The sequence below is a fragment of the Acanthopagrus latus genome, chromosome 3, assembly GCF_904848185.1.
Source record: "Acanthopagrus latus isolate v.2019 chromosome 3, fAcaLat1.1, whole genome shotgun sequence".
NCBI lineage: Eukaryota > Metazoa > Chordata > Actinopteri > Spariformes > Sparidae > Acanthopagrus > Acanthopagrus latus.
The window spans coordinates 9,269,717-9,296,316 of NC_051041.1; the positions used below are offsets into that span (position 1 = coordinate 9,269,717).

Sequence of the window (26,600 nt, forward strand, 5' to 3'; positions counted from 1 at the left end):
TATTGTAGATCACCTGACAAAAAGAGTTCAAAAATGTAAAAGGTGAGCAAAACGCATTTTGATTATTAAAGAACTGTGTAGTTTTACAAGTTTACATTTTAATCAGAAGAGAAATATATATCCACGACAAACAAACTCTGTTTTCATGTCTGAATAAACAAACTGACCTTAAAGAGCAGCACAATTTCATACTGTTTTACTTTGTTTATATGTGGCGGACCCTGCCTTATTTTCCTCTGAGAACTGCTTGTTTATTCAGTTGTGGAAAAGATAAATGTTTCTGAGTTTGTTACTTTATTACTTCATTAATGTTGTAAAAATGCAATTCATGATTTCAAAGTTTTCAAAAGCAAGGTTACAGATGCAGCTGAACGACTACATGGGTGAAGTGTAGCTGTAGAGGAACAAGTTAACTGACTGAAACAGACTTTTTACCTCAGAAGTGATCAGCATTTTGGTCGGTATCGGATATGATTATTACTCAATACTGCCATGCCTACGTTTTCAACCTGACTGAGAGATACACTATTTAAAATAATAAAAGTAACAGGTTTTTTTTTTAGGGACCAAACACATTCATAAATAAAATACAAAATACAATGTCAAAGGTAATAATTAAAAAAAAACAATTAAGTGAAACGCTAAAATGTCCCAGCAGTGTACTTTCCCATCACAGCTCTGTGGAAATGGGTCACACACAAACAAACACGCGCGCGCACACACACACACACACCCTTGTCTTGTTCTCCCGTGTGCTCGCGCATGAAACTGAGCCTTCGCAGCAGGCCCCGCCCTCTCGGAGAGCCTCCTCCACCAATGGGGTCGCTCCTGAGGCGGGACGAGGACGACTATCCGATGCGCTGGCAACAGGTTGCACTGGTCGCGGAAGGGGGAGTGAGAAATGTTCCCGGTGTCCTCAGTTCATTGAGTTACATCTTCCTCATCCCACCAACACTGTGCAGAGCCGCTGCTGCTACTGCCGCTGCAGACACGGGACGGAGCTGACCGAGGAGGGAGGAACACAACAGTCCTGGACTCATCCTCACAGGTGCAGTAGAGCAAGTGTCTCCACAGCTGATCGCGTACATGTACTTGTGTGTGGAAAAGTGCTGAGAGCCGTACTGCGAGCCCCCGCAGTGCTGACAGGACCGATTTTTTATGTTTTTTTTAATTTATTTTTTTTTAAATACCATTTGGATGAGCAGAGATGGATACCTGTGGCTTTCAGGTTAGATTTGGCATGCTGGGCTCTTTTCCTGCTCGCGATAATGACCGAAAAAAAACCTATCAAGAGAGGAGAGAAGAGGAGGAGAAGAGAGGAGGAGGAGGAGGAGGAGGAGGGAGCCTTTTGTTGTTCGCGCAGTGCTCAGTGTGTCCGCTGCCCGCCTATAATTGGATCTGACGGTGCTGCGTAAAGAGGATATGAGAGGGTTATTATAGTAAAGTAAAGGGCTTCAAATAGGATGCGGGGAGGCAGGTGCGCTCCGCTCGTGGTCCCGGAGGCTCGAGTAAACACGCCGGTGGTTGGTTTCGATACGCGCGCGAGCACCGATACTGGCTGACCGGATAGGTGGGTGTGACGCAATTAATCCAGGAGCAGGGCAGGTGCACGGGGGGGAGGGGAATGGGGGGGGGGGCACCCTGCTGTCACGGCTTCTGTATCTGACATGGTGAGGTGAATCTGAAAGCGATTTTATTGAATTTATCAGTGAAACCTCGCAGCCCGGCAGGTCACATCTCTCTCCCCTCATCCTTTCTCAGTTACTTTCCAGATAAATTGCTCCAGAAATAGTGCCTGACCTACAACACGCGCTCCGGGGCCCAAAACTTGGAGCTCACTCAGTGAGGTGTTTAGGTAAACATGTGATTTTAATGAAGGGGACTGGTGTTACCACGGTGCTGTTCCCTATTTTACACAAGGGACCCTGCGCACACAACAGCAACATCCCCGAACACAACAGCCTGAAATAACGAGAATAATATCAACAGCAGTTTGGGCGCAGGTCAAAAATGTGCTGTTGTGTTTCTATTTAAGGGGGCACTATGTAGTGTTTAGAGAAATACAAACTCAGAAATATTTAAAAATTTCCATAGCTGAATAAACATGCTGTTCTCAGAGGAGAATAAGTTCCCCAGAACACTGTTTAGAAGCTTAGAAAGGTGGCAGGGTCCGCCACATATAAGGCACCTATGGTAAGATATGAGTGTAGTATTTTGGTACTGTTTTGTTTATTCAGTTTATTCCGTCGTGACAAACGAAGAGAGTTTGTTTATTTAGTTTGTTTACAGCACAGTGCACCTTTAACTTTCATTAAACCGGGAATATTCCCATCGAGATACAAAATCTGTTTGTCCTGGTCAAGACATAAAGAAAATGAATTCAGCCGTGTTCAGTGACAGGATGTGTGCACTCAGTGGTGCAGTACACTCAAAAACATATGTTGAGTATTGAAATGACATGTTTTTTGGTTTCAAATAGGGCTCAGTGTTATACTGTGCTGACAGAATCGTACACGGATGTGTTCATTCAAAACTGTGAGGATGAATTATTTATTCCAGGCAAATTAAATGGAAAAAAACTTAAAAACAGGAGGTGATTTGTTGATTTATTTATTTATTTTTTTAATTTTAATTTTCTGGGATGTGCCAGGTTCATTTCATATTTATGTGTCTAGCGAACTGACTCTTCTGATTCTCTGATGTTCAGTGTTGTGGATTCTAACTTGTGTGAACCTCAGTCAGAGAGGGGATCAGTGAGTCAGGCAGTCTAGACTCACTCTGCTACCAGGGGGGGACGGAGACATTCTGCAGATAACTTTAAAAATGACCAAACTTTGTTTAACAAGGTGGTTTTTTGTTGTACATGTGAACAGTTACACCTGGTGTAACCTATTAGCCGAACATTTAATTGCATTTAACATCAGAAGCATTATATCATGTGATTGTGCACATATATGCGACAAATTATGATTTATAAAACTATTTGAGAAACATGTTCATGAAAGTCGCAAGTAGTTTTATCAGTTATGGCTGCAGCGATACACAGCCTTCAAGGTATGCTGCGGTTTTTACAATTTACAGTTATTGTGCCGTTTGCATACCTTTTTGTATTGAGTTCTACAATATTAGTGCAACTAAAATATTTACCTACATATCAAGTTTCGTGTCAGTCGGGACAGACTATTTAGTAAAGCTGTAACAAAGACTTCAACCAAACAGTCCCTTCTGTTGTCATTCCTTTAAGGCTCATTGTATCTAGTGATAACAATAAAAGTGGCTGTCCCTAGGTAGGCCCTTAAAATTCGTAAACAAGACACAAAAGACATGCTAAAAGAATACAAGAATACAAACAGAATAATGTTAAATGGTTATCGCACCATGAAATGCTCATGCCATTCCCACCCAGCGATCAATAGGCTTTGAAATGTCAGAAAACAGTGAAAACGCTGTGCACTGCAGTTTCCCAGAGCTCAAGATGACGTCTTCTGATCCAGAACCCCAAAGATAATCAATTACCATGCATATAAAACAGAGAAAAGCACGAACAATTTCTCCTTGTTTAGAGGCAAAAACCAGCAGAGAACAATTAAAGAGTTACATCAGCCGTCCAGAATCGTTTCATGTTAATCATATCAGTCATCATTGCTTTCGACCAAACGACCCAGCCCCAAGTGTGAAAGTAGCTCGTCTCATTGTTCAGATATCTGAGATCAATCGAAACTGTGGGAGAAGGGTGGAAGATCAGATGCCTGGCAAAGAAACGGAGGAAGAGGAGCGGTGCCTGCTGGGTGAGGAGAAAGGGAAGAGCGGTGGCAGATCGGCCCGTTGGGTGACATTCCAGTCTCTGTTGACACAGCCATTCCTTGTGACAAAAGACAGGAGACGAACCAGTTGTCACCTTGATAACCATTTCAAAACAGACCGTCACGTCATCGTGTTTCAAGACGAAGAGAAGCCCCTTTTTTTTTAAGAATCAGATCATCCTTTTGATGTCCGGCGTGCAACACGGTCCGCCTGTTTTGTTGTGAATTAATTCGGCTTTGTATTTTTAGTCTCCGGTTTGTCGTCTTTTAATTAGTCTCCTCTTTTTATTTTTTATTTTTATTTACTGCCTGTGTGGACAGTTTTCCGCATGTGCAGGGCTTTACAGTTGATGCTGCCCTACTTCTCGATGTTTTCCTCTTAATCTGTCCTTATTAATACAAATGCAAACCACGCGCGATGCTGTGTGTAAAGGAATCCTAAGAATGTTTGTTTTTTAAAGGAAAAGACAAAGGCCCACTTTGATCCCACCAATCTGACCTTGTTGCCAGCCGAGGTCCTTTCGTGTTACACTGTAACCAGCGGCCAGCCGGAGTCGGTTACATTTTAATTCCCGCGGGCGACACATCTGTAGGTGCTGACTGGGGCTGAAGGACGGCGGGGAGCTCTTGTAAAGCAGCTTTAACAGCGCTTAAATACAAGAAAAACGCTGTCATGTGATTAACAGGATTCCACTTTACTTAATACTCTCCTGCCACTTATAGAGACACAATGCTTGGCGATGCTTATAAGATGGACTACCTGCTACCACATGGGGAAAATGTCGGGTTCGTGCGCTTGTCTGTGTTTGTGCATATACACTCGAGCTGGTGTGTGTGTGTGTGTGTGTGTGTGTGTGTGTGTGTGTGTGTGTGTGTGTGTGTGTGTGTGTGTGTGTGTGTGTGTGTTCCCGCACAGCTCAAAGTAAACAGTCTACGCCTGAGTGACTCTACTCTGAAGTCTGGTGACTGGGGAGACTCTGGCAAAGGCAGAAAGAGAGAAAGAGAGGAGGGGAGGCCCATTCCTGACATAGCCCCCTATGTTTAATGCTCCACAGAGCCGGGACAATAGGAGGAGTATTCACCTTCTCATAGTGTTCATCGCCAGGCCGGTTTTCAGGGCACATAAGGTGGACGTGCTGAGGTTATTCTGCTAATATCACAGCTGACAGAGATGTTCAAATTGAGAACAGATCTGCATACATTTTGCCAGTCGATGAATCTATTCAGTCATTTTTCAAGCAAAAGGTATACTGGTTCAGGCTTCTCAAGGGTGAGGATTGGGTGGTTTTCGCTCATTTATATAGAATATATCTGGGTTTTGGGCTGAGAAAATAAGGAAATTGAATGCATCCTCTTGAGTAATGGGCAAAGAGTCAGCTGCAGGCACATTTAAGCTGAAAACCAATACAATATATAAAGATTCAATGTCATATAAAGAAGAACTCTTTTTTACTGTGCTTCTATGTAGCCTGAGGACGCAAGTTTATTAGGATAATGATTAAAGTTAAAGGTGCAATATGAAATAGTTTTGGTTGAAAACATTCAAAAATTGAATAAATTGTCAATAGAAAAAATCTATTTATGTTAGCATGCTAACCGGCTAGCCCTGTCCTGTGCTGTCAATGTAACACCTACACTCCCCGGGGCTCCGAGCTCCTGCTAGCTATACAGTTACCTGAGCTAACTAGCTAACCACAGCTACAGTATGTGGCAGTTAGCGGTAAGTCTTGTGATATGCTGCCCCCCAATAGGTGGCACATTCTTAGATATTGCATCTTTAAAGCAACAGATGCCACAATATCCTGAGGTTTCAATCCAAATCCAAACTGAATACTTCTCCTCATGACGAGTAAACTGATCTTTGTATATAAATACCTTTATTTAGGTAAAAGCCTTATTGAGATAAAAATCTCTAATTCAAGAGTGACCTGAGCGAGAGGGCAGTATACATATTGTTACAACTGTAAACACAAAACAAGCAGACACATGCAACTGTCAGCACGTCACAAGTGAGTGAACACAGTATCAAGCTAAAGGGCAACACAAGATCAGAGGAATAACAACTTATCAGTTGTAACAGTGTCAGTTCCTTCTGCACATTAATCCAGGAACAAGGGGCAGAATATTCAAAGCTTTTTTGCCAATTCTGTTCTAAGTGTGGGGATCAACACCTTTATGGTATGGTGACAGTGCAGGCCATATACAATTTTTTTTAAAACTAGTTTTTTTCACTCACCTGTACGCTGATTACAAAGTACAAAGATCTCCACAGCCTGTAATAAAACATAGAGCCGATGGTAGACAGTCCAGCTTCACTGCACCACACTGGTCATGTGCATTCATAAAGAGCACATCACCTTAATCCAATAATGATAGAAAATGTGGTCAGAATTAAGTGTTTCCTTGCCTGGAGGGGAGGATTAGGATTTGTCTCTAAAAAAAGAAACCTAATCAGGACTCCAGGGTGCGACCACTTTGGACGCACATGCACCCAAAAATCTCTCAAGTGCAGCTTAACATTTTCATCAGTCACACCTTAGTACTGGAAATGTAGCTGTTTAAAAATGCCTTGTTATTAGAAAATGTAAAGAAAAAAAACACATATTAGCAGTTTTATTCCTCTTTGCAATCATCTGCATTATGTGTTGGTGCACCGGCTAATAAGATACAAACAAGACACAAAGTGTAGTGTCTTGTTTTGCGATCTTGTTGTTGTTGATGGTGATCTTGTTGTATAGAGATTGTGCATTGTCTAAGAGGCTGAGCACTGTCCCTGTCAAAAAAAACACATAAATGAAAACAAATCAAAATAGAAAGCAGCTTTTGATAAATTATCACAGAGATTATTTACATATATTGAAAACAGAAGCGGTCTGAGTGTGGAACCCTGTGGTACGCCTTTTTAAAACAGGAATGAAGAGAAAGACCCAGACTATTGTGTTTGTGTGTTCCTGTGTAGAATCAGCGTAATGCCCCTTTAAACCAATGTTCAACAAGTTGTTTTAGTGTTTTCCAGTGAAATGCTCAAACAGTATCAGTTTCTTCTGCTCCTGTGGCCTCCCGTAGTGTAAATATAGCCGATCCACTCCTCTTAAGTCAAACACATACAGCACAGTAAGTCCTTGTTCTTCTGTTTTCCCAGTTTCAGTGTTAAATACACATAACGATTTCCTCTCTCTCTGTTTTCAAGCTGTTTGAAAACATACAACACACTAAATAAGGCTTAATAATGCACATTATTCACATTGGTGTGTTTGTTATACACACCCACTCACACTCCTACTCTCTGTTTTCTCCGTCCTCTGAGCACTCCAACCCTCAGGGAAAAGTAGGCCTCCTCCTGTACAAAGGGGTTCTTAGTGCCCCCGGTGACATATTTGACATGACATGAATACAATTCATTCTTGTAGAGAAGGAATTTAACCTGTGGAGTGGCCGGAGAAGATGTCTGCTCCAGTAATCTGATGCACGAACTGAGTCAGAATAACTTTCCCTGTGAAGAAGTGGGAAATTTACACAAAAGCCTCAAACTGTTGGAAGGAGGAGCGACACATGCGGGTTTAAAGGAGACATCTGAGGGAATGATAAAACAAACGGTTTAAGGATGAATTCCTCTGCAAATCTCTACTGTGAAATCGATAAAAATAAGAGTCTCGGCACCTCAACTTTCATGTTCAGCTTTTACAGCTTGTTCAAACTCACCTAAATTTGCATTTCTGCTCTTCCCCCTCCCTGTCCGCCTCAGGCTGCATGCACAGAAACCAGGAAGTCAACATGAGCACTCTCTCCACTGACCGGAAGCCTCTCGTGGATTACGGCGTTCAGATCCGCTTCATCAAGGACCTCCATGACACGGGCGGAGGTTATCCCGACAAAACCAAAGCAAACAACAATGCTACTCCTCCGACCAATAAGTACGGGGTGGCCGTGCGGGTTCAGGGGATCTCTGGGCAGCCGTATGTGGTCCTGAAAGATGGCGAGAAGGGTGATTCTTATGGAGTCCAGCTAAACACTCCCACCCCCAGCTCAGGGCCACCTTCACCTTGCAACAGCCTCCCAAAACTCAATAACGAACCAGCAGAAATCACAAACCCCTACAATGCTGCTGCAAGTACAGCACACTCTCCTGTTTCTGCAGCAGAGGATGAGGATGGGGAGATTTTTGGGAGCCCCCTGAAAAGACCCCCGGGGGACGGTCAAGCTGGAACACAGGGAGAGGAGGAGGGTGGAGACAGAAAGGCAGAGAGGCCAAAGGCTGAACCCCAACCCAAAGCCAGCAAAGCAGGGAAAAACAAAGACTGGAGTAGTAATGAGGGGTATAATGAAGCGGGGCTGAAACCTGTCAAAGTAAACGGTGTGGTACCGCGAGGGGCCAAGCCACCTGGCCCTGGTTTCACCGCATCTTTGGGGAGATACAGAGGGAAAACTCAGAGTAAAGACACCCCTTCAGAGTCAAAACCTCCAGCATCAACTGATGGCGAGCCCATCCCAGCGATCGACACCAACTCCCTGGCTCCCATCAACAAGCTCATCAGTAAGTTCAACAACAGCACGCCGGGCAGCGCTCCGCAGGCGAGGGGCCGCTCCGGAGCGAGGCAGCGCCTCAGGTTCGACGAGCGCAGGAGGTCTAGAAGTCTTGATGCCAGAAAAGATGTTCAGCCCGAGGTTTCGCCTCCCTCTCCCAGCTCGCCGACTCTAAATCCCTACGCTATGCCTCTGTCTGCCTCCTCCAATCAGTTGACGTCATCTGCCCCAGCGAGTGGCAGCTTGGGAAGGAGCCCTGCATCAGTTTCCAAGGTGACAGCGCTTGAGGCCCCCAAGCCGAGCTTTAAGTCACCAGGGAAGTTTGTTACCAAGGACACCAGTCCAGCTGTGGCAAAAAAGCCTGTAAGTAGCAGTGATTGTGAAGTTATTTGCAGGTACTTAATTGTCTCTCTGTGTCTCACTTTGTCTTCTGTCTATTTATAGGAGATCCTGCCGAGGAGTCAAAGCCCGGGCGTCACCAATGGGGAGGAAGCTCAAGTTAAACAAGCCATTTTCAACATCCTTAAAGATGGGTAAATAAACTGATATAATGAGTGGCCAGAGTCATTGTTAGTGTGTATGTATGCATGTGTTTTTTTTTGTTTTTTTTTCTGATCCTCTGTCCACCGTTTCCTGATCAGCACCAGTGAGAGTGAAGGATCCCTCAAGAGAAAGGTCAACCTCGTCTACGAGACAACGAGCAAGGTATGACGATCGTTTTTGTGACCACAACCACATACAATAATTAGAAATTGAGATATCACCTTTTTTTATTCTTCTTCCTTTTCAAAACCTAGTGCCGACATTACCCACAATGCAACATAGCCAATCGGTGACGTCAGTGGAGGCAAATTATCAGATTACATGCAGCTTCCTATGGAGCCACCAAAGGGTTTATACTGCTTTTTTTCACATATGCAGTAGTACTCCTTTAAACACACTTGATGGAACAAGCATATTTCACAAAATGTGAAGTAATTTGTTTTTAAACTGATAGACAAGCTAGCAGCTGGCTAGCGTGGCTGCCTCTGTTGTATTGTATTTGAATATGATGGTAAAAACACCTGAACACTAATAATAAACCAGATCCTCAGAGAAATTATCATTATTATTATTATTATTATTATTATTAAGATGATCGTGGTGAGACTGTGAGCGTCTGCTTTAAAAATACTTACTTCATAATCAGTTTGCTTGTCTCGTCTCTTAGAGAGGATTGTCTACATGCACTATGTAACACAAAGACATGACATAAATGAATAACAGCACATAATCCAATTAGCTTTTTGTGGTGTGCAGTCTCAGAACGCTGATCAAACAGATAGTTTGAAAGTAGTCGTGTCTGGGACGAGCGTCTTCCTCTCAGCAGAGCAGTTCTCGTGATGGAGCTAACAGATGGTTGGCAGCAGGATTCTTTTCACAGAATATGAAGTTTCCTATTTCATTCACTTTTGTCTCCAAGGATCCTCCTTTGGCAGGCCAAAAAATGCGAAAATTAAGCAGCGTGCTGAGCGCTCCTCTGTCAATTTCGGTGCCGTTTTTGCTCCTTTGTGCCCCTGTGACACCTTATTAAAACTGATTGCCGGGGTTTTTTCATGAGGACGAGCACACGACGTCCTCTAAAATTTGCATCCTTTTGCATAAATCTACATTCAGGAGTTATTCCTTTGTGCGCTCAGCCTCTTATATTACACGCACTTGATTATGTATGATCCCTTGTTATGTACTTGTGACCATGGCTGCCTGCGAATCATTTGGCCGCCTCGTCTCTTGGCAACGATGCACCTGCAGAGGAAAGCTGTCGAGGGCTCACTGTGTGCTGAGGACGCAGCCATCGAGAGCCATCAATAATTGAGTCGGACTGGAACCCTGCACCAGCCGGGGGTTGGCTCGCAGGGAGGGACAGATCCCTCTCGGAGGGGTTTTTCGTCGCTGAAAAAAACCTAACCACGCAGAGCACTTTGGTAGATTTAGTGTCAGGTTCTCTCTTTCTCTTCAGAAGCCACAACAACAATGACTGAAATATCCAGAGTCGACACCTAACTGAGGGGTGAAGCGGTTTACAGTGTTTTTTAGCTCGAGGCTGTTTATTTTCCCAGCTCTGCCTCTGAACCAAACCATTGGCTTTTGTCTGAATGAAGCCCAAATGTAAGATCAGAGCGGGATCAGACGAGTGTGTGTTAGAAAAAGGCCCCTCCAAAACGTGTTTTGGAGCATCTGTGATGCAACAAATGTCCGGACTAATCTGCCAATACACGCATGCAGTCTTTGATTTCAGAGAGAGTTATTTGCATCTCGAGGCGTATCGACTCACGAGCGTACTGTACAGCAGGGCTCGCATTCCCTCTGCACCGCTAATGTCTGAGGCTCCCTGTAAGTGCCTGTGGTGTGTTTTGACTGGTTTAATGTGGTGTTACCGGTTAATGTGTGTCAGTGGGAGAGCGGTGGAGTTAACGCTCCAACACCCCCCCCAGTTAATTGAGGATCGGATGCTGGCGTGTTGGGTTACGCTAGTCCAGGATAGCGACGCATGCGTGTGTCTTCAATCAGGTCTCGCATGTTTACAGGTTATGATCGTTTCAGCCTTGGGTCATAATTCCTTCTCGGGTTTGTTTATTTGAATAGATTTGCAAAGATGTTTTTTGCTTCCGTAAATAAAAAACTCAATTCTAATTGAATCATATTAAGAAAGGATCAAAAGTTGTGCTAGAAAATATGTATTTGTTTGGTTAAAAATGTGAAAGCTTAACTGGCTGCACATGAAGATTAAAGGGGAAGAGTTAGATACGACTCCCAGGGTGCATCTCAGAGAAACAAACCTTGAAATCATCAAGCTTCAAATGTTAAAGATATAATGTGCAAGAATTCTGCATAAACATCTCTAAAACCACTGGACATTTGTTTGCTTGCATAATCCCAAATATTTCCAAAAGTGTTCAAACCCAGAGAAATCCACAACTTTTATCAAAGCAATGTGATGTGGTGGCCCGTCGGCCAACGAGACTAAACACAGCACGAGTCTGCGAACACGTGCGCCTGAGTCACATCAGATGGATTTTTAATGGTTGTTACCTACATACGTCCCACACTTCCCTTCCAGCTGCAGTCAGTAATCAACATCACCGAACGTAAAACACCCGACAGCAGCCACCTCCGCAGATCGCTGCTGCTGCAGTCAGGTCGATAAATGGGAGTGAAGATAAAAAGTAATCACTGAGCTCACCTTAACTCCAACTCCCAAGGTGCTCTTTGGCAGGAAACAACCAATCGTCAGGCTTAGGAATGGAATAAAAGGTGCAGCTAACCTTAATGCTTATTGATTTTACCAAACTATATACCGCAGCTAAGGCTCATGGGTATTGTAGTATTCCACACTGAACCGCACTGGTCATAATCTAACTTATCTGGCCGTTGTATTATCCGGGGGAGTGTTGGGTTTCTGTGTGAAGTTGCAGTGAGGATGTCAATGATAAAAAAGTTTGAAATCAAGAATAAAGAATCGCAAAAAGAAAAAAAAAAAACACTTCAGGAAACCAGCTTCTCCTCTCACTTTGCAAGTCTGTACTTTTCAGGGCCCTGGTGTGGTAAAATTATTCATCACTTCATGAGAAATAAAAAAAGCAGAAAGCTAAGAGGAAGAGCCTGCAAAATATAGCTTTTTTTCTGCTTCACTATTCTTTTAAGCATCTCTTGACCTCATCAGATTTATGTGGTGGTCCCTCGGGTGGGTCCTGACCCCAGTGTTTGGAGCCACTTGACTAGAGGCTATCAGGAGTGGAGGAGCAATTATTTTAGATCAGGTTTTAACTGAGTCTCCTTTGCGTTATGTAATCGCGCCATCCTCTCGTAGTTACGCAGACTGCTAATGCGTTCAGCAGGGGCAGGAGGGTCTCTGTTACTGTGGATGGTGAATCCACACAATGATAAAAGCTGATGCAATCCCCTCTTAAGTGCGTGTAGATATTCCCTGCGGGATTATCTACAAACCGTCCTGCAGGGAGCGAGGAGAAAATGAAACAAATCTGTGGCAAAATACATCTTCACAATCCATCACTGATAAGCAACGGCACTGCGAGGTCCCCCGGAGGAGCGCAGCCGTCCGTGATCCGCGCTTTGTCTCTCTCTCCTGTCTCTGTGCGTGCCTCCTTGTAATGAGTATGTAGGAGGATAAGAGAGGTTTCATGGGCAGAGGCTGCTCTCGTACCGTTTCTTCCTTTTCAGCGAGAGGGAGGCTTGACGAACGGCGGAGCGGTGTGGGCGACGTTGCTCCGACTCGGCTCGCCTGCAGCCTGTCAGAAAGAGTTGTTAAGGTTGGGGTGGTGGTGGTGGTGGTGGGGATGTTGTCTGTTTGACGATGTCTGAGCGCACTGGCAGGGCCTCTTCCTGCCGAAGATTTTTTTGACTGTCAGAAACTAGGGCAAGGAATCCAAAGGCGGGGTCTTTCTTTTCTTTCTTTTTTTAATTTTTTTCATTTAAAGTTTTCCGACGATGCAGAGTGCATTATGTATTTGCAAGGTCGACACTGACGCTCCGTTTCAAAGTTTCCAATCCTCCCTATGTGTTCTCTCTCTGCCCCCCATCTCTCACACATTCTCTCGATGTTTGTGAGCGATGTGCGTATACACGTTCAATGTGTGTGTGTTTGTGTTTTAAACAGAGGGGAGGATCTGATGGGGTCTTCAAGAAGGGGAACGTCGAGGAGCTTCGGGAGCAACTCAACCGCTGCAAGAAAGACCTGCAGCAGGCCCATGATGAGTAAGGACGTGTGTGTGTGTTTTGCATGCATCCTGTGGCTTTTTTCGTCAAAGGATCATTTCACTACTGCTTGACTGATGAGCCTGTTAATGAGTCTGGCATTGCAGTATTAATAATGTGTCTTTTTCTGTGTGTGTCTTTGTGTGTGTGTGTGTGTGTGTGTGTGTGTGTGTGTGTGTGTGTGTGTGTGCATGCAGACTGGCGGAGGAGCGTATGTCCAGAGAGCTGTCGGAGTCTCGTCTGCGCCTGCATGAAGATCAGCTGGCTGAGCTTCAGGAGGAGCTGAGGAGAGTTTCAGAGAACTCACCTCACTCAGACTCATTGCAGACGGTGCTTACATACACACACACACACACACGCACACACACACACACGCGCGCGCGCGCACGTAAACCTTTACACACTCTCACGCTGACTCTCAACTGTCTTTTTTCCCTCTCTTTATGCAGGATGTGATGAGTCTGCAGGCCGACCTGGCCGAGGCCGCCATGCTCCGACAGCGCCAGGAGGAGATCCTGCACCAGCGGGAGCGGGAGCTGACGGCCTTGAAGGGGGCGCTGAAGGAGGAGGTGGAGTGCCATGACAGGGAGATGGAGGCCCTGAGGGAGCAGTACAGCCAGGACATGGAGAACCTGAGGCAGACCATGGAGCAGGTCACACAGGTGGAGCACGATCTTTCGCATTCGGTCACAAAAAAACTAGACAGTGTCGAAGCTCTTATGTCAGAACTGGATTTGACCGTGAGCTTATCGGGTTCAAACTTTAGCACATTTTGAAAATACAACATAAAAAGAATGATCTTTTTTTTTTTTTTTTTTTTTTTTGGATTCATTGAGAGTTCAGGCTCGGCTCATTAGCAGACGTGATTAAAAAACAACTGAAGACAAAGATAAAAGCAACAGAAACTGTGCAGCCGAGACAGAGAAGATCCAAGAGACTTTGAAAAACAGCCTCTTCCGATGTCGAACACTACGAGAATATTGATTAGTGGAAGTGAAAAAAAATGCAAACCCTATAAAATCCTCAGGTTTGTTTGATGTGAGCTCTTGCGAACGACCTGTGCAGTTACTTTGATGAAGGGTGAGTGTGTTTTTGACCAGAGGAGCCCTGAATGAGATGTTCTGATCTCTTTTATTTATTTTTAAGTTGATTAAACTTTAAGTGTCTAGTTTTTATTCTCAGACCACTTCAGAATTTCTAATCATGAGTTATGCTGGGAATTTGCTGGGTCACTTTTAAAGGACAAGTTCACACAAAAAATGTAAATTCAGTCATCATCTACTCTGCTGCAGATTGAGAGCCAGGTGAAGTTTTGTGGTCCGCAAAACATTTCTGGAGCTTCACAGTGAAACAGAGCTGCAGCGTTTTCCTGAAGTAGATGGGGACATGTTATACAACATACAAAAACAATGTAAATATACAATTGAAATGGCTCCATACAGTTTGTCAAGTATAATCCCAGTCTGCGGAAGTCCAAAGATCACAAATTGATCTGAAAAGACGGTATTCACAAAGTGGGGTACATGTGCTTATCAGGGCGTCTGAGGGCTTCAGTTGTTTACGAGAATGCTGCAGGCTCCAGAAATGTTTTGCGGATTTGCGAAGCTTCCCTCGACTTTCCACCGGCGTGAGGGTGAGCAGATACCGACTGAATTTTTCATTTTTTTAGGTCAAATTTTCCCTTTAAGGCTGTTGAACACGGTTTCTCAAGTTCACTTCACTCGGTTTCACAAAAAAAAACTCAGAGGAGACTTTGAACTAATTATTCAGCTGAACTTCAGTTCACCGCATTCTTAAGGGCAGCAGATGAATTTAAATGTTTTCAATTAAACCAACTCAGTGTTCGGTTCTTGGTTCCCAGTGAAGAGCCGACAGATGACAGGATAAATAAACCGGAGAGGATTTAAAACCTCTTTCACAGTTACAGCAAAACCTGCAATGCAAAAGGCTCAACGTCATCCCTTAGTTTCTGATCACAGAACAGATTTACAGATTTAGACAAAGACATTCAGATCATTTTTTGTTCTCTTTATGCAGGTGAGGCAGGAGAACAGTCAGGTTATACCTGTCAGGCACTTTGTGCGTCCTGCATGCGTTATTAAGGCGATATTAAATAGCGCTTTGATGCCGCATTCAGGTTTTGCACTGTCATCATGTGTCGGCGTTGGAACACTCAGTCAGGGTATCGTGAGGTCAGGCTGAGCTTAGTGAGCAGAGTTAGAAAAAGAGAATTTTTGCCTCGTGTGATTGCGACGCGAAAAGTTTTCCAGCTGAGTGTTTTTATCTCGGAGCTTCTGTTTCCGCCAGTGGACTATTTTCGTAGGCTGTGGTGTAGAGGAAATTTGAGGCATGTACGTAGATGCAGGAATAGATCATTATGCGTTTTGAATTTTTTCGGGGAAACTGTAACAGCAGTGTCAGGGAAAAAAAAAAAAGTAGCATGCAAGCCCGAGAGCAGGGAAATAAGCAGACAGGTTGGCAGCAGCCTTTTTTGATGCGGTGATTTGTTTGGCGTGAGGAGGATTAAAGTAGCTCCATCTCGTCTGATATTTTCTGGCGTTATTTTTTATGTAGAAGCGGTTTTTTTTGTTTTTTTTTCCCTCAGCCGCTGTTGAAGACACGCTGATGAAGGCATAACACGAAAAAGGAATCTCTGTTCTTCTGTTCCCTTGTGCTGAACATGAAGAACTAAAAGAAAAGTCTGTTTTGGGGTGTGTGAGGCTCTGTGTCATACACCCACTCCCTCGACTTGTTATGTAACTTTTTCTGTGTGTGTGTGTGTGGCCACCTTTCAGTCCCAGGACCAGATAGAGGAGGAGAGGGAGAGGGTGAACGCCTCCATCCTGACCCTGGGAGAAGAGCTGGAGAGCTGCAGGGATCAGGGGGAGCAGTGGAAGGCGCAGCTGGACGCCACAGCGCAGGAGCTGCGCGACACCACGCAGGAGTTAGTGTCTATAAGTCGAAATGTTTGTGTAATCATGTGCCTCATTTTGACACATATGAAGTGACATCTGTGACCCTGTTCAGTCAGTGTAAAAGCAGGGAAACTTTGGATTAGTTTTGAGCTTGGAGTGTTTATTTCCGGAGTCTGAGTTCAGAGTAATTAAAACTGACTGTACTGTATACGCGTGAAGTAACATTCAAAGACCACAAACGTGTGGTAAAATTCACGTTTTGTTCTTAACACCTCAGATAGACACGTGTGTTTCTCAGCTCTCGCACTGAACTAAACTGATTATGGAGCCGCGGCATCACTTTGGATCCATACAAAGACAAACGCTTCGTCAGACCCGACACGACTGTGTCACACAATCTCAGCCGCTCTCTATTGTCTTAAAACTGGCAGTCGTAACACACAGCAAGCATCAAACGCACTGCATCGGATTTGATATTTTTTACAGTCAGGCGAATCTTTTCCAAAGACTTCCATAGACTCACTGACAATCTGTTAATACATTACATAGATTCTGGCTCATTTCTCCTGAGTTATTTTTAATGCATGCACTCTTTCGCTTGACTTTTTCCATTTGGCAGGAGCGGGAAGCACGACAGCGGCCGAATGTGAGAGAGAAAATCAGTCTCACTGTGTTTGGTTTGAGTAGTATTTTTAGTCTTTTTCTCTGATCAGAAAATCGGAACTTGAGGTATTTCCCTTTGAAATTCACTTGAGAAGCTCAAATGTCGAAGTGCATTTTGGATCTGATGTCGACTGATTTTTTGATCATCAGATCGGTGAAACTTTCACTAACAGCAGCCCGCTGATCATAAACCCAATCATGCCGACCCTTTAAGCGAGTCGGCAATGAGACATTTTTGATTTTGTCTCAAGGAGTTTATAGTGATCAATCATTGTTTGATTGTTTTGAAAATCACTTCCTGATTGGAAGGATAAGTTCGCCCAAAAATGAAAATTCAGTCATTTTCTACTCACCTCCATGTCGATGGAAGCATCGTAGTCCACAAAACATTTCTGGAGCTTCACAGCATAAACAGCGCTCTCCTGAAAACCTGAAGTAGATTCAGTTCCTCCAGCGTAATTCAAGTGTGTGTTGGTTTGAGAAGACATTATTTAAATGGCTAAACTAACAGGGTTGGCATGTACCCTGTTTGAGGTGAGTTCAGCCATACATGGAGGGTGTAAAAACGACTTTTGCCAATCAATTTTGGACTTCTGGAGACTTGGATTACAACCTGACAAACTGTACAGAGCCATGTTATTAACATGTTTCAGTAGTTCTTTTTACATTTTAAAACAAGTCCCCATCTACTTCATTTGTGTAGTTTAGGCTGTTTTGCTGTGAAGCTCCAGAACTGTTTCGTGGACTACTTTCCATCGACATGGGGATGAAAATATTACGACTGAATCTGAATTTTTGGGTGAACTTGCCCTTTACTTGCCAATAAATACAGCTGATTTTGAAGAAAGTAGCAGTAGTTTTACCCTCTTGTGCTTTGTGTGTCGTTTGTCACCGCTGTCTTCGGTGTGTGCAGTGTGCAGTTTACAAAGCCTCTGTTACCACCGTGTGTTCTTTAGCATCTGCTTTCTTCCTCTCCTGCAGGTTGCTCAAAACGCGTTTGGAAAAGGAAGACTTTGAAGGCAAGCTGAAGGACGCTCAGGATTCGCTGCTCGTCATGAAGAAACAAACGCCTGCGCCTGACGGTGACCATTCTTCGGCAGAGGTAATTCTCATGTCAGTCACGAGGAGGAGCGGAGATTATGCTCGCTGTGTGGGCGAAACACAAGTGCTCACCTTTTCGGTCTTACATATCTGTATTTTCTAATCCGTCAGCGCAGCCGGGTTGATTCATTTTCCCTGCTCAAAGTCATGCCAACACATTGTTCTGCCACCTCAGCCACATTCCCCCCTCACCACACACACATCATCCATCTTTGATTGCTTATCCCTAGGAGCTTCGGCGTTGCCATGATGATCTGAGGCGCGCTCGCACCGATCTGGACAAACAAAAGGGCGAGTTAGATGAGAAGAAGGAGGCACTTCAAGCCCTGAGGAAAGCGAGCGGGGAGAAAGAGGCCGAGCTTCTGTCCGAGATCAGCAGGTTGAAGGAGCAGCGGCAGAAAGACAAGGCTGAGCTGGAGAAGGCGCTCGACAAGGCAAAGGAGGTGACGCTAGAGAAAGAAGCGACAGTTTTTAGAAAATAGAACAATCACATTTGAAAAGGGATTTAAAGGAGACCGTTGTGCTTTTTCATTTTTTTCCTTTCCTTCATTATTTATGTTTGTGTGAGTGTAAAATGTCTTGGAAGCAGAAAACACAGCTCCTGAAACACCTCATCAGTAGTCCCTTCTTTAATTATGTGACTTTGTGACATCACACTGTGTCACCGTGTCAAATGTTAGCACAATTTATGCTTCACGGCTAGTTTGGCACGTGAAATTTGATGTGGCACAGCTGCTGTGTTGTTGTTAGCGGTGCTGGCTCAGGCAGGTGTGAGCTGACCAATCAGAGGAGAGTTGGTAATTGGGAGGGGGTTGTGGGGCCTTAAAGAGACAGGCACTAAAACAGACAAACAACAGTGGGCAATATGTGAAAACCAATAGCGTGTAAACATATTCTAGTAGTAACCCAAAATGAAATGATGAACCTGAATAAGTCTACTTTGGGGTATTAGAGCATTCATTTAGATGAACTTCATCATTTTAAAGCAAAGTTCCAGAGTTTATAATCTTGCATCATTGCCTATAAATTCTGCATGTTTCCTCTCTTCATCCTCTCCTTTCCGCAGGCTTCGGGAAAGACTGTTGTGGACGGCACCAGCCTGGAGCTGCAGGAGGCAAACGCTCGCCTCAGAGAGAGGCTGGCCCGCATGGTAACGCGCACAAAAAAAAAAGACTCACAGCTGCACAGACACACACACACGCATTGCAAAATAATCTAAACAGACATACTGTATGAGAACAAAAGCAACGGCCTCCCACACAGGCTCTATTTTTCGCCCGAGAGGACGTGAGGTAAATTAGATCCAAGGAGAAACTCAAACATTAAAGCTCAGAAAATAATCCCTCCGAGAGGAATCTGCATAAGATGTGCATTGTGCTCACTGTGTGTCGGAGCCGCGACGTGTTACAGCTGTTTTAAGTGCCATAATCTTGTTAACTTTGATGTGAGATGATCATGTGACGAGCGCAGGCATGCACAAATCAGTGTGGGCGTTAAGCCAACACAAATCAGCACATGTTGAGGATACAGGAGTTAGATCTTGGGCGGAAGTTTGCATGCAGTTTAACTCTCTATGGAATCCTTTTATTATGTACCGGTCACCGTGTTTTGCTTCCCAAACATATAACAATACAGAATGAAAATGCTGGTAAAATATAAACTCTTCTGCAGCGTGGTAAATATTGTTTTTTTTTCTGCTCTTCTCCCAGACGAGGCTTCACTCCAGCACGCACCGGAGCTCGGAGGCTGAGGAGGCGGTGGAGGCTCTGGAGGATGAGAACCGCTCCCTGAAGTCTCAGCTGGAGGAGGCAAAGAGAGGAGCCACCCGCCTGACCAAAGAGAGGGACGAGCTGACCCGGCGGCTGGAGGAGAGAGACCTGGAGAGGGAGGTGCTGAGGAGGGGCAAGAGTGACCTGGAGGAGCAGAAGAGGCTGCTGGACAGAGCCCTGGAGAAGATTAACAAAGAGGTGTGTGTGTGTGTGTGTGTGTGTGTGTGTGTGTGTGTGCATGAGAGCTTTAGGCCGGAATAACTGGAAATGTCCCTGAGATGTCGAGAGTTATTGACCGCCATGTCCACTCTCTCTGTCAGATGGAGGTGATGATGGGAGATTCCCGACAGTCGGTGGCCGCCCTGCAAACGCAGCTGGAAGACTACAGGGAGCGCTCGAGGAAGGACCTGCAGGAGGCCCAGCGCAACAGCAAGGACAGGCTGGCCGAGCTGCAGAGGGCCCAGAGCAACCTCAAGGCCCAGCAGGAAGAGGTAGGTTGTCAGTAGTCAGTGACGAGCATCCTGTTTTTGACGGATTGAAAAAAAACAAAACAAAAAAAAAACAGGAGATTGGATGAAAATTGTGCTTAATGTTGTCCTCCATCTTGTTTTTCCAGGTTTCCCGTCTGAAGAAGGAGCTGCTGGCGTGCAGCGAGGAGAGGGACAGCGCCCAGCTGGAGAGAGACCTCCTCAACAACCGTTTCAAACACTTGGAGAGCGAACTGGAAGCGGAGAAGAGCACCCACACAGACCGCACCAGGGAGATCAGGGGCCTGGAGGTGAGCCCTCGGGGTCACAGGTCACGAGCTGGGGGATCTAAAGTTGGGTGGGGTTAAATCAGGGGATACAGTGTCAGCAAATGGAGTTATGGGGTATCAAGAAATGGTCTGGGGTATCAAGTAGCTTTGAGGTTTGGCAGATAAGCTTTCCAAAAAAAAGGAAATATGTGAATCTGTTTGTCTTTCAGGATAAAATAAAGACACTGGAGATCGAGCTGGACGAGGAGAGGAGCAGCGCGGAGCTCCTGAACGACCGTGTCACACGTAGCCGAGATCAGGTGCCGCAGGGGGAAAAAACATTTGAATACACATGCAAATAAGCAGGCATGCGTTTCTACCTAATCTGGTAACAGGTTCTCTGACATCGTCTCTCTCTTCCTCCCTCTCAGGTGGACCAGCTTCGGTCGGAGCTGATGCAGGAGCGTTCGGCCAGACACGACCTGGAAATGGACAAGAGCGCCCTGGAGAGACAGGTGCTGGTCGATCAATCAGTGCCATAACAAACACAAACCTACTTTTTTTTTTTTTGCTACAGCAGCAGTTTATTCACCTCACTGTGTCTCCCCCCGTCCTCTCCCAGATGAAGGAGCTGAAGTCTCGTATGGCGGACATGGAGGGACAGACTCGCCCCACGGCGGGAATCAGCCTGCTGGAAAGCAAAATTCAAGAGCTGGAGGAGAGACTGCGCAGCGAAGAAAGGTCCGACTGAACATGCATCGACAGCTCAAAAAACAGACCCATGTCCCTCTTAGTAGAGTCTCACTCTTCGGGGTGTATTTCACTGAATCGAAGTAACAAAAGTCAGCTCTCACTATTAATACTTCATAATTGCTAGTCCCTTTTTTTCAGACTATCAATGTATTCTAATTCTCACATTATAATCATTAATAACACAGTATGATCACTTTTAGAATTCATAATGATAATGTTATTATAAGTAACTATAAGCGGCCTTTTGGTGCATTAGAGAGTCAAGCAGAGAACATTCAGTCAATGCAAGAAAAGCATGAACAAATTAAATGTACAATGAATGGATTACTCCTCAAGTATAATCTAGTATTCTTGTGTCGGTGATGTATTCTAGACATCAGTGTAATTATGCCGAAAGATTATTGTTTATGAATAATCGCAAGTGCTTATAACTATTATTATGCAGCCCTGTAGGTGCACCGTAACACATTATGTGTATGTTCATAAGAGGTTTTGGTTAAAGACAAGGGCTTCATTGACATAGTTACCTTCAAACTAACCAGTGGTTGAATGTAACAAAGTACAGTTTACTCAAATATTGTGATTCTGATCACGGTGCTGAATACTGGATCAGATAATCAGTCAATCCCTAATATACTTGCCAGCAAACGACCAGCACTCAACCATCTATTAAAAAGACATCTCGACAGCAGCGTTGGGAGGAAAAAGCGGTAGGGAAGCAGTGTTGTTACAGTATTCTGTCTGAACTCTGAATCATTTCTCCTCACAGAGAGAAGAGCAGCATCCAGGCTTCGCAGCGACGAATGGAGAGAAAACTGAAGGAGCTGAACGCCACGTTAGACCAGGAGAGAAGCCAGCACATCGAGCAGAGAGATCAGGTACGCATCAGGACGAGCACGCAAAATTATCACTGGCGATCGTTTCTGGCTTCATGTGCGTCTGTTGAATATTACTTGACATTTATCTTGTCAACACTTGATGCTTTTATTTTCAAATAACAGAGCTTGTTCAGTGCTGCAGTAAAAGTTCTTAGAGATGTGTTGTTTTTAAAAAGAAATGAGGGTTGAGATATAATCTGAAAAGGAAAATTTCGAGATGCCTCTAGAAGCGGGTTAGCTTAGCTTAGCATAGAGACTGAGACCAAGGGGAAACAGCTAGCCTTGCACCTCAGAAGCAATGAAAACATATAACCTGTCAATTGGTGGGCTTTAAAGATACCAGGCTAGCTGTTTTCCCTTGTTTTCAGTATTTATGCTAAGCTAAGCTAAGTGGCGCTACTAGTTTTACATTTAGCCTACAGACAGCTATCAATCCTCTCACGTAACTATCGTCCAGAAGGCTCATTGAGTGTATTTTCCAAAATATTTTTTACTTTCAGACAGGTAAAATGTATTTTTCCTGGCACTTTCTGGAATTTCCTGACTTTTTCCTGACACGTTTTTACTGATTTACCAGTTTAACACAATTTTCATACTGCCGTAAGAGTTATTGATTGATTCTATTTGACACATACATGCTGTTTAATCATTAGCACAGTTCAAGCTTAATTGCTTTTACAAAAGACTAATCTCATTTGTGCTCCTCCTGACCCAACCTCACTCGGTCACCAGAACTCTCCCTAAACCACCCACCCACCTTCCCTATCATATTTCTGCCCCCTTAGCCTTTCTGTATGTAGCTGCTCCCTCGCCGTCAAACCCCTCCACCCGTCTTACCCCCTCCTCCCCCCCACGTCTTCACCTGTGACCTCCTCTGTTCCCCTCTAACCCCCTGCCTCTCCCTGTCTTCATCCCCAGCTGTCCCTGCGTGTGAAGGCCTTGAAGCGACAGGTGGACGAGAGCGAGGGGGAGGTGGAGCGCTTGGAGGGGGTCCGCAGGAAGGTTCTCAGGGACCTGGAGGAGCAACAGGAGCTCCAGGAGGCGCTGCACGCCAAAGTGACAGCCCTGGAGACCGAACTGAAGTGAGTTGTGGCCCAAACCGCATGAATTCTCGTTGAGTTTAGATCATTTTAAGACACTAGGTGGCAGTGTATAGTCACCAGCAGGACACATGTCTGTATTCGCTGTGCCGCAGTGTATGAAAGTAGAAGAGTTGAGTCAATGTTTTCTGGATTTTCTGCTGTTTTGCTTCATGTCAGGAGGAAGTCGCAGCAGACGCATCGCGCAGCTCTGGGCTCCTCCGCCCTGAGCTCCGAGGATGAGGACGGCTTCTATGACACCAACAACATCACCTCCATCCTGAGCGAGGGCCACCTGCAGACCACCAACTGCTGAGGGAAGACGGGGGCGTGAACGAAGAGGCCTAAAAAAAGATTTGCAAGTCAGAGAAAAGGTACTCAGGGCATCAAGGACTCTGAAGAACTCGGTTGCCATGCACTACAGATTTGCCTTGCAGTTGCTCCTGGTTTTTATTTTTAGCGCAGCAGTCCAACAGAGACGGGGCGTCGGGATAAATCAGATTGCATTTTTCGGAGCCTTCAGCCGCGATTGCTTCAGTATTGTCGTGTTTTTTTCTGGCTTGAGACCCTCCGTCTCTTTATGCTGAAGAGAAATTGACACGAGGTTCCTCGTGTACTCCAGCTCGAATCTTGTTTTCAGAGAAGATCTCTGCCGTCTCTTCTTTGTGTCGACTATAGTTACTGTACACTACTGTGGTAGCACATTACTGTGGCATGATTTCAGATCAGAGGTCATACAGTAGACTTGAAAATTGCTTTTAAACCAAAAGATAACAATCGTATTTTTGGGTCACAGCTTTATTTAAGAGTACACTGATAAGTGTTTATAATATATGTTAACCATTAGACAAAACACAGAGCTCAGAGGACGTTGTTTTAGTTTTACTTGAGTACAGGGTCCAAATAAAACTACAAAATAAAAAGTCGAAAAAATAAAATAAAAGTCCATCTTTACCTCCTCCCTGTTTCACCTTTTGAAACTTTCCTAGAGGTTTAAAGTGTTTTTTCTTCTTCTTCTTCTTCTTCCTGATTTGACCAAAAGTACATCTTATTACGTGTTATTAGTGTACTCTGAAATGAAGTGCGCCCAGTTTTTTTCCTTCTCGTTTCAGTCTTATATCTGTGTTTCCTTATGCATGACAAGTTACTTCTGTCAGTGTTGATATTAGCTGCAAATGTTTATCCGCGTATTGAAAGTGATGTGTTGTTGTTTCGTTTTTTGTTGTGTTTTTTTTACCTTTTTGAATGTGATGATGATGGGCCATCGAAACTGAGCCTACATTTTATACGCTGTATTAGCTGTGCATTCTCAAGACAATCAAATACACGCAACCCAGCCGGCGGAATGAATGTTGGGCAAAGCAGGTTTCCGAAAAATAGACAAGTTCAAACTTTATGTTTCTTTATGCTGCAGCCATCTTTAGTGTCAAGTTTCAATTGTTCCTCTTTGCAACGTTGTTGTGGTTTTGTTCTTGTTTAGTTTAGACCACTTGGTTAGGGTTCGGAAAACATCTCATTTTGAAAAAAAAAAATGTCATCACCACAAACGCTTCTGGAAATCCTCCCGTGTGGTCTCCTTAGAAATATCTAGCTGTGGCACGTACCGCCTCCAGATAAATAAAACAAGTACAAGTTTGGAAGCATCTTCGGTGTACGGAAACTTTAACTGCCAACAATTTCATTCTGGTGCCTGGGCTGGTGTACGTACAGTAGCACTGTGTCCTCAGAGATTAATCCTCTCCGTATAACATTTTTTCTACTTTGACCACCGTATTTCTGATGTGGTTTAATATATTGCTAAGCTTGATCCGTGTGCATGTTTTCACTCAGATGCCTTAAAAATCCGCTTCATGTCTTTGTTTTTGTTTTTTTTAACTCGTTGTCTCTGCATGTGTTTTGTTCATACGCTGCTGCTGTAATGATTTCAGAAGTGTTTCATATGCTTGCCTGTGCACGCACCTACCGGAAAATTCCTATGAAGAGAATCATTAGCTCTGGAAGCATTCCACATTATTTCTCACCTGGCCTTTAATGTCATGAATGTTGATTATAATCTCCTTATGACATCGTGACGGTGATATTACGATTGTAAACGCGTCACTTTTGAAAATTTCTATTTGGGAAATTACAAGTAAGGATGCTATTAAATGTAGGAGGTTTATCAAGCTGCTGGTGATATTTGAAAAGCGGTGCAGCACTTTGTACATTTTCCCCAAATTTTTGATGGAAAATTTAAGTAGATTTTGGACCGTGTGTACAATAAAAAGAGATATTATATTTATTCCTCCTGTTCTCATTTTTTTGTTTTCTTCATATGCATATATCATGCAATACACATATTTCAGAGGGGTTTTATTTGGAGCATTTTAAAGCAACAATTCACTTCAACACTTCTGTGAGAAAGCTAGCTAGATAGATACCTATAGATGAGTCAAAAGGAACATACGAAAAGTTTTTGTTACTTGTCTTTAGTTGTACAGGGGATCAAATCCTCCCAAAAATGTATTTCCAATGAGTGAATTCCTGCACACACATTTTACCTCCTGTTCAGCCCAACTTTAAGACTGAGAAAACGAAAAGACGAGAAAAGAAAAAATGGTAGATATCTCTGAAGGTTAATGTCTTCACAGCATGCAGTCATCTCTTCTTGTCAATATCTCCTACTGTCGGGCTGAACGTTGGAAAAAAACAGTGATATTTTGTACTAACTGTGAAAAATGTCCCCTTGACTTAACTCAGCCTGATCATATAAGCTTCAGATAAACTGAATACATTATGCAAATGCTCTTACACAGAAACCTGTTAAAGGCGGGAATTATTAATGGCCGGTATATACAGGAGGAATGATCCCAGTGAGAAAAACCTGTTCCACTGTTTCTATGGGTGCCTAAATATGCTATGCTATTAAAGCCTTATGAAGACTGTTCATCTTAAAGAGAACTCCTTAGATCATTCCGTGTAAATATGTAGGAACCAGAGAGGGATTATCTTTTTCTATAATCCAGTTACGTAGTCCTACAGCGCAGAATACCAGTTGGAAGTTTCGGGAGATTTGCTGGATGGATAATATAAATCATTATGAATACCCACATGAACCATCTCATCCCAGGGGTGCGGCTACTGCATCATAGGTGAGGCAGACAGCAGCAGGCCTGGACGTGGCACCAATGACCTCACCTCTGACTGCACCCGATCAAATGGCGACTGCACCACTTCCACCTCTTTGTTTCCAAGCAATTAACCGGTTTAAAGATTTTAGACTTAAACATCCCACTGACACAGTTTCTCCCCTAAAAAGATGAATACGAAAGTCTATACATCTATGAACGTGTGACTAAAAATGCTCCGGCAGTCCATTCATGAACTTTATCCTGAGGATTGATATAAACTGTCAGCCTGGCGTGTTAATCTGTGATCAGTGGAATCAGTCGGTAGCTGGATAATCTTACAGAAGGAGCTTCTGAGGGAACAAAAGGCTTTGGCTCTTTTCCTTGCTTTTCTTGTTCCAGGTGCTGGAGGGTGTAATGGATACCAGTGGTGGAACTTAACTATTTACTAACTACTTGTATTTGAGTACAAATTCAGGGTATTTAGTATTTTCATTTTGGTACTTTACACTTTAAC

General features: G+C 44.0%; 1 protein-coding gene across 3 annotated transcripts; it reads left to right on the top strand.

Annotated features, from left to right (window-relative positions):
- Positions 1-220: 220 nt before the first annotated feature.
- On the top strand, positions 221-25,257 carry cgnb (cingulin b). Of its 3 annotated transcripts, none has more exons than XM_037093503.1 (21): positions 221-1,048; positions 7,549-8,690; positions 8,772-8,860; positions 8,969-9,032; positions 12,985-13,082; positions 13,280-13,412; positions 13,532-13,744; positions 15,878-16,026; positions 16,617-16,643; positions 17,642-17,762; positions 17,992-18,204; positions 18,828-18,911; positions 19,471-19,728; positions 19,851-20,021; positions 20,147-20,308; positions 20,497-20,586; positions 20,698-20,781; positions 20,889-21,007; positions 21,789-21,897; positions 22,816-22,979; positions 23,157-25,257. In XM_037093503.1, exons 2-21 carry the CDS (start codon positions 7,554-7,556, stop codon positions 23,290-23,292), a joined length of 3,621 nt encoding a protein of 1,206 aa, XP_036949398.1. In that variant the 5' UTR covers positions 221-1,048; positions 7,549-7,553; the 3' UTR covers positions 23,293-25,257. The 3 variants fall into 3 exon arrangements, with proteins under 3 accessions (XP_036949398.1, XP_036949396.1, XP_036949399.1); XM_037093501.1 differs by having other exon boundaries at positions 221-1,570; positions 23,157-23,298; XM_037093504.1 differs by lacking the exon at positions 16,617-16,643 and having other exon boundaries at positions 23,157-23,298.
- Positions 25,258-26,600: the final 1,343 nt, after the last annotated feature.